This window comes from Emydura macquarii, unplaced genomic scaffold (genome assembly GCF_026122565.2).
Source record: "Emydura macquarii macquarii isolate MOO-44397 ecotype Brisbane River unplaced genomic scaffold, CSIRO-AGI_Emac_v2 contig_2636, whole genome shotgun sequence".
In the NCBI taxonomy this organism is placed as follows: domain Eukaryota; kingdom Metazoa; phylum Chordata; order Testudines; family Chelidae; genus Emydura; species Emydura macquarii.
In genome coordinates this window covers 2779190-2794236 of record NW_027132773.1, presented here as the reverse complement: position 1 = coordinate 2794236, position 15047 = coordinate 2779190, and the positions used below count along the sequence as shown (strand labels likewise).

The following is a 15047-nucleotide window of genomic DNA, read 5'->3' as shown; positions in this document are numbered from 1 at the left end:
CTGCTGAGACCATTTAAATGCACAAATAAATAAATAAGCAAAATTCGTGGAAGTCACATGACATTTGCCGTTGGCATGTTGCTCGCTCAGCGTGTGTGCTCTATATTGTCCCTGCCCCTCTGTCTGTCTTGTTTGTTTAGACTGTAGGAGGCTCTTCAGTGCAGGGACTCTCTCTCTCAGGGTGTGTCTACACTGTGATGGAACGTGCGATTGCAGCTCACCTAGGCATACGCCCCTAATCTACCTAGCACAGCGTGAGCTATGCAAGCCCAGCTGGTCTTCTTGGTTACATATTAGAATTGCTAGGCCATCCTGAAGCCCATGCCACCGTATCTTCACTGCTGGATTTAATTTAGAGTCTATGGCTGCCTGAGCTGCACCCACACCTTCAATAGCAGTGTGGACATGCCCTTCTTGTACAGTGCTTAGCATAGCCCATACTCCCTTGGCCCCTGGGCACTTCTGTGTTTGAAGGGATGGACACAGTCATCACTGGTCCCATTTTAATACCCATGAAACTTTATGCCATCACTTTTGACACTAGTTTTAAACTCTGGAATGCAAAAGCACTCAGCTATATTCAAAGGAGGCTTCTAGAGTTATTGGGGGGTGGGGGGTGGGGCACATACAGGTATTACAGCAAGTTTCCTTCAATCTCCTTCCACCAATAGCTAGAATGACAGGATTGTGTGTTCCTGTCAATAACTATGTTCTGAACTGAATTATGTGAGCTAATGTTTGGGAGCTTCTTCCAGATGAAATCTACTATGTAGACTCGTGCACAGGATGTTTAGATACCCAATCCTGTAGAATAGAAATTCTGAGCTTGTAGGGCTTGACATGTTGGGCCCCTATCCGACATCAAAGTGAGCACATCCAATTGTTAACAATATGATTTTAAAAAGTCTCCATCTTTAAGGACATATTCTTGGTGCAGCCATAGTCCTGCTCAAGGCTTGGTCCCAATAAACTGATTTCCTTTGGATGCAATACTCCAGACCAGTTACCAGATATGGGAGCCTGGCAGACAGTATCCCTCTTATTGAAGGGCACTGGACCCAACAAATATGGGTCAGGGTCCATTGAGTAACTTGATAATGCTGTATTTCAGGACAAGCTTAATGGCTTTGAACAAATATAAGACCCATTTCTGGCATTGACAACATTTGACAAGACTTTTAGACTTGAAGCTTTTGTTATTACAAACCTAGAAAGTATATGCATACAGATCTCAGGAATATTGGTCTTGATTTCTAATGTGTACTATAGTATGTATTTATAGTTCCCAGCATTATAATGTCATGGTTCTGTACTCATCAGTAAAGGACTATACCTTATATATTTGATCTGACAGGCTACTCCACATAACACATTCAGTTGCCATTTAGCAGTTTTTGCACATGTAAGTAAGCTATACAAATATGATTTACTCCACATCTATTTTGTCTATATGTTTTTTTCCCCAATTTTATTTGCAAAGTGTGTGGTGCTCATAAGAAAACTTATCTGGCTAGAGGAACTTTATTTATTTGGTCCTAAAATAAGACATTATAAAGCAGGGTCATTTATTTAGCTGCAGCGTGGATATTTTTGCTTCCTTAGACAAGTAGTTGAATGTTTTACATTTCCATCATATAGATATATACCAAATTATTATTCTAACATAAAATTAGTCGACTCACATTTCTGTCATGTATGAGTGAGGGCTGCTAGAAAGAGTTCCATAAAATGTGAACATTTTATGGTCTGGGTTCTTTGAAGTCTGACTTAGAATGCGAACGCCTAGAAATTGCAGTATTGGTAGGCTCATCATACCGTAGACATTATGGTCATATATATCCCACCTTGTCCAAGCTTAACCACATGAAATGGTAACAAACTGTTGCTTTGCCATATGCCTGTTTTAACCTTGTTCTCTCCCCAGTCTTTTCCAGCTTCACCAACATCTGTAGCTCCTCCCACCGATGCTCTTGTACTCCAAAGTGGCCTATGGTATTGGTCAGGTTCTTGCTGGGACATAGTTTAATACAGCCAAAGCAATCTCATTTAAAAAAAATATTTTTTATGTAATAAATCGCCTACATTATTGATACTGGTAAACATGAATCATACATTGTTGGGGCAGCTAGTATTATAATTAGTCAATTTACTAACCTAAAGTTCAAAAAAATAGTAGTGAGAGGCGCTTAGATGACCAACTTGGTCCAAAAGATAATTCAGCAAAAACAACCAGATGAATACAGTAGTGGGCTCACAGACAAATTAACTAAAGAGAGGAGATTTTGAAAATGGCCATAACTAAGTCCCGTTCTGTACAAGTAATGGACAGAATACTTATATTTATTCCTGTAATTAGTTATTTGTGATGTATCCTTTTCCAGTGTTATGAGACCCTGTGAGAGGAAGCTAATTTCTGACCCTGCTCTTCCAGGTTTGATGCATGGCTACGTGTAATGGAAGCATGAATGGACCATTCACTGAAGCAGACCTACTACGTGGCTATAACTAGGCTCCAGCTAAGAATGAGAAGGGTGAGAATTTGAATGACAACTCTGTCTAGCCAACCAGCTGGATGCAGTAGCCAGTCTAAATGGGGTTAGCTGAACAGGTGTGAAAGAAAGAGCAGGCCAAGCATTGAAATCATTGGTCAGTGGTTATGTGATCAAGTACTGATGTAAAAGGTGTGTTGTGTAAAGGCACTGCACCCGATAGTGTGAAGCCTAGTGTCATCCACTGGCTGATTAACACAGTTAAACAGTGGGGAAAAATATGCTCAGTTTTGTTTCAGCTGAGTACTGTGGGGGAGAGGGGCCAACTGGAGTCTGGGATGGAGCAGATGATTACTCTGTTCCAATACAGATATGACCCTGGTAATAGCAGAGAGAAAGGAGGTAGAGGCTGATGATGAGATGGTGATTGGACCCTGGAGGCAGATTAGGCGAGTTCTTCGAGATCAGAAAAGAGAGAAAAAGACAAAAGAAAGAGCGGCCTGTAATCCCTGGCTCAAATCCTCTCCCCATAGAGGCTCCCATTCATTCAAGCTTGTGTTCTGTCAGGGGCTGGTATGGAATCCTCTTCCCCAAATGGAAGTGGGACTGCTACTCTGCTCCCTCCTGCAGCTATGGCAATCCTTCTTATGCAGGATTGGAGGGAGTTTGCCCAGTGAACTTACATAGCTGTGTGCCCACTGGTCACATCCCACACATCTCGGGCCCATCTTATCCTCCTATGCTACCACAGATCAAGCCCCACAGAGCAGAACTTCAGGCGCATGGGAGCTGTGAACTCCCAATGAGGGTGCTCTGCCTCCTCTCATGAACAGGGTAACTGCATTAGTTCCATTGCCTTTGGAGCCATCAATGCCCATGGAGAGTGGAGGGGAATGTGGTGTTAATGAATTGTATGGGAATGACATCAGTATGATTCCTTAACATTCACCTTCATTATTTCTTGATGTTTGAATAAGGTTTGGGGGGCGGGGGCGGGGAATAACTACCTGGCTGTGTCATAAAAGCAATTTGACTGAGTATGATTTTAGATTTGAAAAAGGATGGATTCCAAGATAGAAGAGCTGGGTGTGTATGGACTGGAGAGAAATCTCCTTTCCCACTGCTGAAGGAGAGGGGAAAACACCTCTTTCCATCATGGCCATAGATAGTGATTTCCCCTTCCTCGTATACATTCAAAGGTGGAGTCTGTGCTGAGAGAAAGGCCAAAGAATAGTCCTAATGCTGGATACTGGCTGGCGAGATCTATCCAGGGAATGGGCTTCTGACTGGCTGAGAATTTTTTTTAAATTTAAATTTAATATTGTCCTTCCAGAATTCTTCTTGAGAGCGGAAAGCTTTAACATAGCAATCTGAGTAATTTCCCTTGGAAATATGATCAGTGGTGCGACATACTGTACGTTTGGTCTGAGCAGCATATTTCTGTGTTTCCAGAAAATCTGAATAAAAACAGGTTTCACACGAGACGGAAAGTTCAAATTGTTTCACAAAATGAAAGCATTCTGTGTTTGGGGAGCCCCCAGATGGCTGCAGCGGCATTTAAACATTTCCCCCCACTGTAATTAATAGAATCGAATTGGAACCTAGAAGATTGTGACAAACTTCGTCAGAGATTTTCTTCATTCTTCTCATCAATACATTCTAGTATGGCTGTTTCTTTAGCATCCAGATGTTCCAATAAGTGCCACTTACCAGCTGTATCTCCAGCAGCAGAGGTGGGAGCAACGTTACTTTCACTGCTTAAGGTGGTTTGTCTAGAGGGTGTTCTGGAATCCAGTAAAAGGGGTGCAGCATCAGTGTGCAATGTAATATGGAGAGTATGGAAGTCTGGGGAGCATTTTTCAGAGCTTCTGTGTTGATCTTTGCTATCACCTGCTGTCCTAGTTTTGTGTAAATCAGGTTTTGGTTCCTCTGTTACAACTGTGGATGATTTATGCTGCCCAGAATCTGTAAAAGACACAGCCATTTCTGAATGAGTTAGTGGAGGGTCCACAGAATCAGAGTGTGACTCACTTTGGCTCCCTAAGGGCTGCTGTTCGGTCGGCAGGTTTGTGGAGGTGTCCGTCTGTAAAATTTGGTTGTCTGACATGTTGGGTGTTCTGTCTTCAGTTTCAGCGACAACTGCTTCAGGGACTGGCAAAGCTGTCTTAGCCACTGTGTCATTGTCACTAGATGGGTAGCTCTCTAAAATGTTGTTTCTGCTAATTTCACTAATAGTTGCCAGATCTATGCTAGTGTAGGGGTTCCAGTCAGCCAGCTCATGTTTCTTCTTGACATTCGAAGCAAAATGTCTCCCTCTAGAATGCATTTCTTGTAAACTGCTGATGTGACCCTTTTCGTGCGCAGGGAAAAACACCGAGTTTTCACTTGACTGTCTGCTGTAGCGTCCCCTGGTTGGGGAGGAAGAGCTTTCATGGACACTCAGAAATCGCTTAACTTTTCTCATCACTGAGGGCCGTTGCCTGTATTTCTCATCATCCCAGGGCCACTTTTCCCCACGGAGGAACTCTGTATCGGACAGCCTGTAAGATAAAGCAATACGGCGTGTGTCACTCTGTGTTTCTTTTATTCTTGAATTACAAAGCAGGTACTGTTTGCTGTAAGGCCCTCACGTTAAATGGAAAATATGGCTTAAATAATTATCTATTTTCTGTCTGCCTGTCCTAAGCAGAACAGAGCCACGTTAACAGTGAATGATAAGAGTCAAAGAACTAAAAGAATAAATGTGTTCCTAATAAAGGGCCTCCATGAGGTATAGGAGGAGCAAATCAGAGCGAAGTGGGGCTGAAAATCACCAGAAGCATTGAAAGAGTGAGGAGCGCAGGCAATTCTGATTTGTTCCCCCTCTCATCTCAGAACAGTGGAACGCTCCTCAATGACAGCTCCACATGATCAGGGCTCTGCAGGGGCAGGAGAACAATTGCTTTGGGCAATATATTCCTCGTTATACCAAGAAGAGTCCCAGGCAAAAGTTAATGGTGCTCCTAGAAGCATAGGGTAGGATTTTCAAAAGTGCCAAAGTGATTTAGGAACACAAGCGCCATTGAAAATCAGTGAGCCTTGTATTCCTAAGTGTCTTAGGTCCTTTTGAAAATCCTGCCCATTAGCTTCTGCTTTTCTGCCTGCCTTCTGTGGTTAATGATGAGTTACTCCAGCTATACTGTTTAGTGAGTGAAGTACATTTAGCACTTGTCATGGGTGTAAAGACAATGGGAAGGAACACTAGAAGAAGGATCACAGTTGACTGTCCCGAGACTAGGGATTTCATGTACGGGTGTGGCAGCTTTTAGGGATTGATTAATTCCTTACAGTACTTATAAATGGGGAGCTCTGTGACAGTCGCAGCAGAGGATTTAGTCTGGCAGAGAGCATCAGGGAGGATAGACTGATCTCTAGGAGAAGAGCTAGAATGAAGGAGGAGAGTGGTGAATCTTCTTCCTCTCTGGAATCTGGCTGACGTGAGCCATGCTTTAGATATTTGCTTTGAACTTGGCTGAAGCAAGCTATACCTTTAGATCTTGGTTTTGAACTCTGGCTGAGGGACACCTTGTTATATTTGTTACAGCTGGTTGAAAATAAAATGAAGAAATGGTATGGGAAAAAATACAGAATGTCAAAGTTGTTACCATGTCAAAGGATTTAAAATGGAACAGTTTTTATTTTTTTAAATTTTTGTCATGAAAAATTTTTTGAATAAAAGCATCAGAATTTGGGTTCCCCCCTCTTTCCCATTTTTTTCCTTCTCCTTTTTCCTTACAGAATGCAATAAAATGAATGACGGCCAAGGTGCAATTTTTCCCTTCATTTTTCCTTTTGCCACTCTGTAACTTTGGAAAAGTTACTGTGTGGCAAAAGGAAAAGTGGGGGAAAAAAATCCTGAGCACATTCTTTCTATTGTATTTGGTGGCAAAAAAGTGGGCAGAGAGAAAAAGAGGATTAAGGAGAAAAAAGCTAACCTACCCAAAAATTACAAACTTTCTGGGTACAGTGAAAAGTTGGAAAATGTTGAAAAAAAAATTGAAAGTTTTCATTAGTTTTAGGTTTTGAAAAGGCCACTTTTATTTTTTTAACGAAGTTTCAAATGAAAAATTTCTACCACCTCTGGTATTGGTTTGGCTCTTAAAGGGATGGGATATTCTTCATGTTTACTTCTCTGTTTTCCACTAGAGCAGCGGTTCCCAACCAGTATGCCACAGCACACTGGTGTGCTGTCAGGCCCGAACAGGTGTGCCATGGAATTTTTTGAAAAACAACTTGAAGAGTTCTGGCTTGGCTCATGAATATTCATGAGTTCATTTGGAGACTATCTGGTGGTGTGCCTCAAAATCGTTAAAAGTATCAAGGTGTGCCACGGCAGAGAAAAGGTTGGGAATCACTGCACTAGAGCACATCATATGTGTTTTAATTCATGCTCTGCCTGGCCTGTCACCAAATTTTATAAAGGTACGTCTATATGGCATGTTTCTTTTGGCGGAGTGTAGTGTCCATACTGCCCAGCACAGGTATAAATAACAGTGTAGATGGAGAGGCAAGGCTTAGGTGCGTAGAGTACAGACAAGCCTGAAGGGTGTGGGTATGTATGCAAACAAATACATACCCTACACAGCTCTCTACTCACCCAAGCTGTGCTTCCCTCTCTACACTGATATTTTTAGCAGTGTAGTGTCCCGCTGCCAGAGCCTTTCCCCACTGCAGAACAAGACTGTCAGTGGGGAAAGGCTCTGGGGGGGGAAACAGCTTTTACCTGCTGCCTCCCCTCTGCCAGAGCCTCATTGGACATGTGTAGCTACACACCACAGTGTGAACGTACCCAGCTTTTCAGTGTGGCATGTAGTCATACGTACACTACAGGCTGCTGCCAATGGTGTGTGATGTAGACACAAAGCGCCAGAACAATGAGCTATGTCACTTACTCTGGCTGGTTCTTTACAATAGGGTTGGTATATATGTGAGGAAAAAAGTTCTGGCTTATTATTGGTTGAAAAGTCATAAGACCATTTCTATAGTTTATTTCCCAAAGGTCTGAAATGATTTTACCCAGCAAGAAGAAAGGGAGTGTCTGTATAAGAAACAAGCAAATACATGGATATTTTGCTAATTGTTGTATCATGTACAGAGAGGATTTAGTACCTTGACAATTTTCTATGAAAAACCTTGCTGCTTCTTTGGCTTATGCTGTTTTTTATATAGCTGCAATACCGCAAAAATCCAAAGAGCTAAGTTTGTGTCACTCTCCTAAAAGGATAATTTAAATCACTAGTTTTCTAATGGTCATTGAGCTGTTCCAGGTATTGAATTTATACACGTCTGTGCATATGAAATGAAACCATCAAATATTTTAAACCAATTTATTTTTAAATGTTGAACTTCAACTCTGAAGTCAAATTTATGCATGATATACATTTAAAGAGCCATAAGCCATTAAGATGATTGGACATACATTTTTATAGCCCTAATGACATCATGAAAAGATGGCAGCTTTACTTACCCCATTTCAATAGTTGATCCAAGGAAAGATGGAATACAGTAATCGGCAGCTGCCAATGTGTATGGTGGCTGAGCCGACGAATCATCCCAGTAAATATCTTTGTCCATCTTTGGTAAGTTCATGTGCATTTCATCCACAGCCAGAAGTGAGACCTGGGATCATTGTTGTAATTACACAACTTTAAATATGGTTTTGTGTATAAAATACTGTTTTCTGCTATATGGAAAATATTCTTTGGAAAATACGTTTTATGAAATTATGTAAAATGTACATTGTGGTTACAGGCCTGATCCATATTAATAGGCACTATACAAAAAACTAAAATAGATTATTTCTGCTCCCACAATAGCAACAAATGTCTTTGACTTGAATTAGAGTGGGCTAGAGCTCCATACATTTGCAAAACAATTAACTTCATATTACATCGCATTTAATAGTAAATAAAAAAGTATTAACTTTTCCAGCAAGCATTCTCATTAACTGGATTATTTAGCTAAATGGTCAGGTGAGTCTCTTATGTGCCATGTTTTCAGGAAATATATGTGGACTATTAGTTATGCTTGTTGTAGAGATGTTTCTTATGTAGAAGTTCACATAGAGGAACCTTTAAACGAACTTTGGAAGAAAAATCTTCCCAACAGAGCACATGAACATTCTTGTACCATGGACTTAAGTGTTTGTGTGTGTAACACGCACACACACACACACACAAAGGGCTCAGCTGTGACTTTGTGAGACGTTGCATTTAGCTGCATTTCTGTAGGAATGGCTGATTCAGAGCTGATCTGGTCAGGTGCAGATACTTCTTTTATGATGTCAGCTCAGCTGAGTTGGCCAGCACACTGTGAGGGGTGGATCCAAGTTTGCCCTTACTCCCTGTGCCTCCGCCCCCTCCCTGCTTATGCTCCACACACCTGTTCTGGAGTGGTGACCCCATGGAGACTGGTCATTTTCCTGTTCCGCTATCTGCAATGTGGGTAGCCCATACAGGGAAGTAAGGGGACTCTTCATGTCCCCTTACTCTCCTTGGTGGCAGAGTCACAATTGTGCCCTACGGGATGTAGGAATAATTTAATAGCAAGATTGACAATGCTGATTTATTTACCTACTCTGTACACATGTAGGGCCAAAATCTGCTACCCCACTGCACTGGTGCAACCTCATTGACGTCAGTGAGTTTGCGAAGGTGTCAATGAGAACAGAATTTGGTTTACGGTAGTCTTTCCAGGATCTCCCATTTGTGAGTATGCTGCTTGTCTCCATTAATGCCTTAACCTCCAGCTCCTCACAGTCACTGCCCCTGAGGCGTTCAGTGTCTCCCAGGGTTGCCCACAGAGCTTGCGTTGGTCACAGCTCTGCCGCGAACCACAGTTTGCAGCTGTGAGGAATGGCTCTGAGCACTGGTATGGGTACTGCTCAGTTTATTAATGATCCTCATTAAGGTTTTTTAAAAAGGGCAGATTAACATAAAACATTAACAGCTGTATATATATGTATTTCATCAGAACCTTTTTTTCATCTACGTGGGATGGACAGCCATCCAGCTGCGACTGTATTTGAGTTATTTATTTGCTTATTTTAGGTAGGGTTACATGAAATGAGCTTGTGGTTTAAAGTCAGCTCAGGTGTGTGCACTTTGCATCCTTTTCCCAGTAGACTAGGCATATGAAATGGTAAAATAATAATATATCAACTCTAAAAACAAAAAATGGGTGATTCTGGAGATATTAACCCCTTTGGGTAAAAGATCATTTTGTATGACTCTCAGCTCCACTAGCTAGTGTCTCAATTCTATAAGGAATACATTTATAATATATTGCAGTAAAGCAGACGAGAGGAAAGTAGAGATGAAAAATACTGACCTGCAAATTTCTGTCAATGCACCAATTTGTTTCAAAATCATCATCATCTTCTCCAAATGGATTAATAAGCTGCTCAGCAACCTACAATTAAAATCACAGACTGAATAAATGCCGGTATACAAAGCTTAATGTTGTTGTCTTAGAATGGCTTAGAAGAGATTGATAGTTAAGATTTTATTTTCTGTCTTTCTCCTGTGCCATGAATTCCATTGTGATGTTTTGCCAATTTAGTGCACTGACTAAGTTGTATCGGTACTTTGACATTTTAGGTAATGTCTGTATATTAATTTTGGTCCCTCTTTGGTTTGATCACAGATAATATAGACCTTAATGTATATGGAATTGCAGTGATAGAATTAACATATCTCAGGCATCTTCACCAAATAACTGACAAAATTATTCATAACTGGCAGCAGAATTAGCCCTAAATCACTGCACCTTTAGGAGGTACCTTTAAAAAAATCAGTGTCTGTATTTCATAAAGGTAGGCCTGAACCAAAATAGATCTGTACTCCTCTGAAGTCAAGTAAAGTTCAGCTCTGAATCCCAGCTTTGAATTTAGAACTCATGGAAGCTGTTTGATTGACTATCCTAGATCATGAAGTGTTGTCGCTGTGTTGGTCCCAGGATATTAGAGAGACAAGGTGGGTGAGGTAATATCTTTTACTGGACCAACTTCTGTTGGTGAGAGAGACAAGCTTTCGAGCTTGTCAGAGTTTTACTTGAGCTTACTTACTTCAGGACCTGAAGGAATGCCCTGTGTAAACTAAAAGCTTGTCTCTCTCTCACCAACTGAAGTTGGTTCAGTAAAAGATATTACCTCACCCACCTTGTCTCTCTGGATAATGAAGTCATCTGTGTAACTACAGAATAGGAACAGCAGTATCTAGGCAGTGCTTGTAGAAGCTTTCCCCACACTGCCCAACAAATGTATCTCAAACTGCTCCGGGGGGAGCGGGGCAGGATGAAATTGAGTTATCCTCTCTTTGTGATACTGTCAGTCACAATTGTGGTTGTTATAAAGAGGACACCAGTGTCCTAGGAACTGTGCTGAGACTACTATTCATTTCTTGCAGATCACTGTGATAAGCTGGGTCTCTCTTTAGGGTCACGGTCAGGCAGTTACAGAATCACTTCTCCTTTAAATGTTCTTTCCCCACTTGGGAACTTTATTGCATCCTTTCTGGATTCTCTGCTGTGTGGTTGTCCCATTTAAGGGGGCATTCAGTCTCTTGGTTTCCTTGTAAAGATTTGGTTTGTTCTTGTGAGCAGCAGAGGCTTGCCAGCTGTTTCTCCTCTCAATCACGCTGGAGCAAGCATCAGCTCCTTCTGGGGTCCAGCAGCTTTCCTCCTGGTTGCCACTTCTTCCTGTGGCAAGCTCTCCTTTTAAACTTGTTTCCTCCAGCTAGTGCAGGCTCTGCAGGTGTGTCTATTTGATAGCGATTGAGCTCAAAGGAGCTTGTTCGCCTTCTCCAGATTGCCGGGGGGGGGGGGGGGAAGGAGGGGGAGGGGGGACAGTGCCCTAACACAGACACCAAACACCTACCAGACTGTAATAACATTTGATTAGTGGTGACCTGGGCTGGCTTTGGATTGAGGATTTCACAGCTAAAGGCTTTGCATCCCATTACTAGCCTTCACGAGGGGACGATGATGGCAACCGTCACGCAGCCTTCCCCCTTAAGTGCTTTGGCACAACCAATGCTGTCAACATGGCGACTGAAGGTGGATTGACGACCTCACCATCTAAAAAGCAAGTCAGGGACCAGCCCTCTCAACCACCTACAATAGTCTTTCAGCCTGCATCCTCTTTTAAAATTTCAAAACGACACAGCTGGGATCTCCTGGAAATAAATCAGATCAACTTTCTATTCTTAAGTCTTGTTCGCGTGGCCCTGTGATGGTATAGCTATTGTTGAGCTCTCAGCCACACCACAGTCTTACTGAGTGTTTCTCTTTACCCTGGTGCTAGTCAAGAAAAGCCGCCTTCTTAAAAATCGAATGCAGTGAAAGCCATGGTGTCCTCTTACCTCGCTTATTGCAAACAGGAAACAGAATTGAAACAGACCAAATTATTTTCAATGTTACTTTGAAATAATTTAAATTCAGAAGAAGGCTTGGCCTTCAGGGAAACAGGAGGATCCCATTCTATGGTGATGGTAACTGGGCAGTGTGAGGTTGGTGGCTGGGACAAGGATCTTGGCAATGGGGCTGGTAAAGGAACCTACTTGAGCTGGCATTAGCTTGTTCCATTTTTTTTCTGAAAAAAGACAGAACTGTGGGATGCAGGACACAGTCACAGGGAGAAGAAGAGATCTCTGGAGTTGGTTCTACATTTGTGGGAAACTCAGACTCTTCCCTCTGCTTAGGTCCTGAGACTGAAGTTTCAAGAATAGGACGGGCTGGAACTTCCCAGGAAGCTGCCTGCCTCTCCCTCACCAGACCAGGAAAGCAAGTCAGACTATTGTAGCCCACAGGAAAGCCTGGATTGCAGTACAGGCCTAAGGACAGCTTTGCTGGGAAGATGACTGGGTACACATAATGCTTCCTTCCCTCAGAGCAAGGAGAGAACCAGAGGAGCTCTTCCTAGAGAAAGAGGCAAATAACACACCATTTCCCCCTAATATTTGTTCTATCTTTTCAAATGTCTGGCTTTAACTTGGAAAAGCCTTTGTGAATAATCCCTGTGGGAAATCATTGTACCAAGCCAAGAAAGCCCCTGGCAGGGGAAGGTTTTGTATTAACTTTAGAAAAAATTTCACAGTGTGGCCTCTGTTTTCTTTGGAATGCTCCTCTTACAAAGAGGGGCTATGCTTATCTTAGAAAAGGAAAACTGTTCTCTGTGGGGGAGTACTGGATGTGTTAAAGTGACTGGTAGTCATTCTTTTAGGTGTTGTAAATGAACCAGGAGGATCTCCAGTGGTCTTCATCACTCTCCCAAATCTTGCTTGCTTGGATAGCGTGGAGAAGACTCTTCCCCCTTTCAACCTCCCCACTAAATCTGTGCTACAACAGCGTACGGTGGAGAAGAAAGTTGGTCTTGTGCTTATGGCACGGCCCTGGGACCCAGCAGATTGGGAATCAATTCCCAGATCTACCACAGACTTCATTTGACTTTGGGCAAGTCACTTAATTTTCTGTGCCTCAATTCCCCATCTGTAAAATGGAGATAGAAATACTTATTTTCTCCCACGGTTTGTCTGTCATAGTCTAATCCGATCTCAACCCTGCAATTTACAACTTGTGGGGTGAATTGCAGAGCCCACACAGAGCCGCTTAGAAGTCAGTGGGTTTTTGGGTGGGAGCAGCCCTCAACCTGTACATTGTAAACTGCAAAAGCTAGGCCATAGATTGAAATCTCTTTGAGGGGAATGGATCTCTTGCTAAGTGTTTATACAGCCTCCCATTCAGTGGGCCTCTAATCTGTAGGTTTATATACAAATAACTAATGACAGTAATAAGAATCACTTCCCATGTATTTGGCATATATTCAAGATTTTTCTAAATCATGCCATTCAGTATTCCCAGGAAAATGGTAGCTGGGTCTCATTCACTAGCTAGTGGAAGATGAGAATTAAAAACCCAGCCCCAGATAGTGAGGAGAAGGAAAGATAGGTCTTTGGTACGTGGCATTAACATTTCAAGTATAACTGTTACTGTTTGGGTAGAAATAAACCAGAGAAGAAACTGCCTCATGGCTTCTAAGTGGAGCCCCTGCCTCAGCTAGTTCTAAGTTACTGATTCACAGTAGGAACTATACCTAACAAAAGCTGATAGGCAGACTTGCAGGCAGTGGCAGGGAAAACCTCAGCCGTGGCCTTTTGACTGGCTGACCTGCCACCAGCATGCAGCCCATGAGATCATCCTCTGAAAACGAATGCAGTACAGGACAGCGAAGCTCTATTTTTGGCTTGCTGGCTATCACAACTAAACGGATTGTAAATTAATCTGGGCTAAGCATCTCATGTGATGGGAAACCTTGTCCTGTATGTGGTATGTGTAACAAATCAGATGTTCAGCCTAAGAATGGATACCTGTTTAGCCACGTTTATGTTATTGAACTGCAAAATAGTGGTCTGAGACTCTGGCTCTGTGGACGCAGGCTCTGAGGACTTTGTGACAAACAGGATTTATATTTGGCCAGACTCCTGGATTCTGGGGCACTCTTGGGGCAGCACAATGGAAATTCTGTGGCAGCTATGTTTAAATTGGAAAAGGGGTCCAATAGCCCCACTGTTTGTTTATTCTGATATTAAGTTTATGCAGACTGTCTCTGCATTTTTGGGTGTTGATATGAAGAGATTTTTATAATGGCAATTATATCTGAAGTTGCCAGGGCCAAGCTGGTGGTGGTCTTGAGCCTAACTGGACAAGATGCTACAGATGGACTTCGGTATAGATTAAGGGGAAGAGAATTCCAAAACTGAAGGGCCTACCTCTCGTCTTCTTATGAATACATTGTGGGCTGGCCAATCAAGAAGTCCAACTCCACTGTTCATACGTCACAATTAGAGGCAATGCAGCAGACTAAGGAAGACAGGCTCAGTCTGGCTTCATATACTAACATAACATCTTTGTATACTAACAATAGTATACAACATACTAAGAAACCTTATATACTAACAAACTTTTGTATACTAACTAACAATAAAATCTTGAAGAACACAGAGTAGAGAATAAGCCCCAGAAATGCATTTAACAGGGTGAATTTCGGCACCTTCAAAAAAGGCCAGTATTTCTACTCCTAAGTGTGTATTATAACAGACATACAAGACAATTTATACCTTTGAAAACAAAAGGTACCTGATTCTCCTGCGGCAGGATCAGACTAACTGCCATTGATTTTTCCTGAGGTGAGAGAATTAAGTCCACACTTTTGACAACTTACCATGAACAATTTTTTAAAATATATTTTTAAGGAAACAAGGATCATAAATACTATCCCAGTCATTACATTTAAAGTAATTAATCTTGTGGCATAAACCAGTAATAATCCCACCAAAACTCACTGTTTAGCCATTTCTTCCAAGAATGAATGTAAGCCTTAATTCTGAATTTTCAGAGTTTTGCTGAGTTGTGTCATAACATTAATTTTAACTTTTTTTGGTATTTAATATTATTACATTGCAGCCTGGTATAGGCTTTAGCACAGAATTGCAAAAAACATGCATGACAGACACTGAAACTGTA

The 15047-nt window shown here is 41.9% G+C and overlaps 1 protein-coding gene across 1 annotated transcript in view; it reads right to left on the bottom strand.

Annotated features, from left to right (window-relative positions):
* Positions 1–1176: 1176 nt before the first annotated feature.
* Positions 1177–15047, bottom strand: part of BEST3 (bestrophin 3) — a 30615-nt gene continuing 16744 nt past the window's right edge. Inside the window, exons 8-10 of the mRNA XM_067564038.1 lie at positions 9858–9938; positions 7996–8147; positions 1177–5029 (exon numbers count right to left, since the gene is read on the bottom strand). Coding sequence (XP_067420139.1) covers positions 4114–5029; positions 7996–8147; positions 9858–9938 — 1149 coding nt within the window. The 3' untranslated portion in view covers positions 1177–4113. The remainder of the gene's footprint in view (positions 5030–7995; positions 8148–9857; positions 9939–15047) is intronic.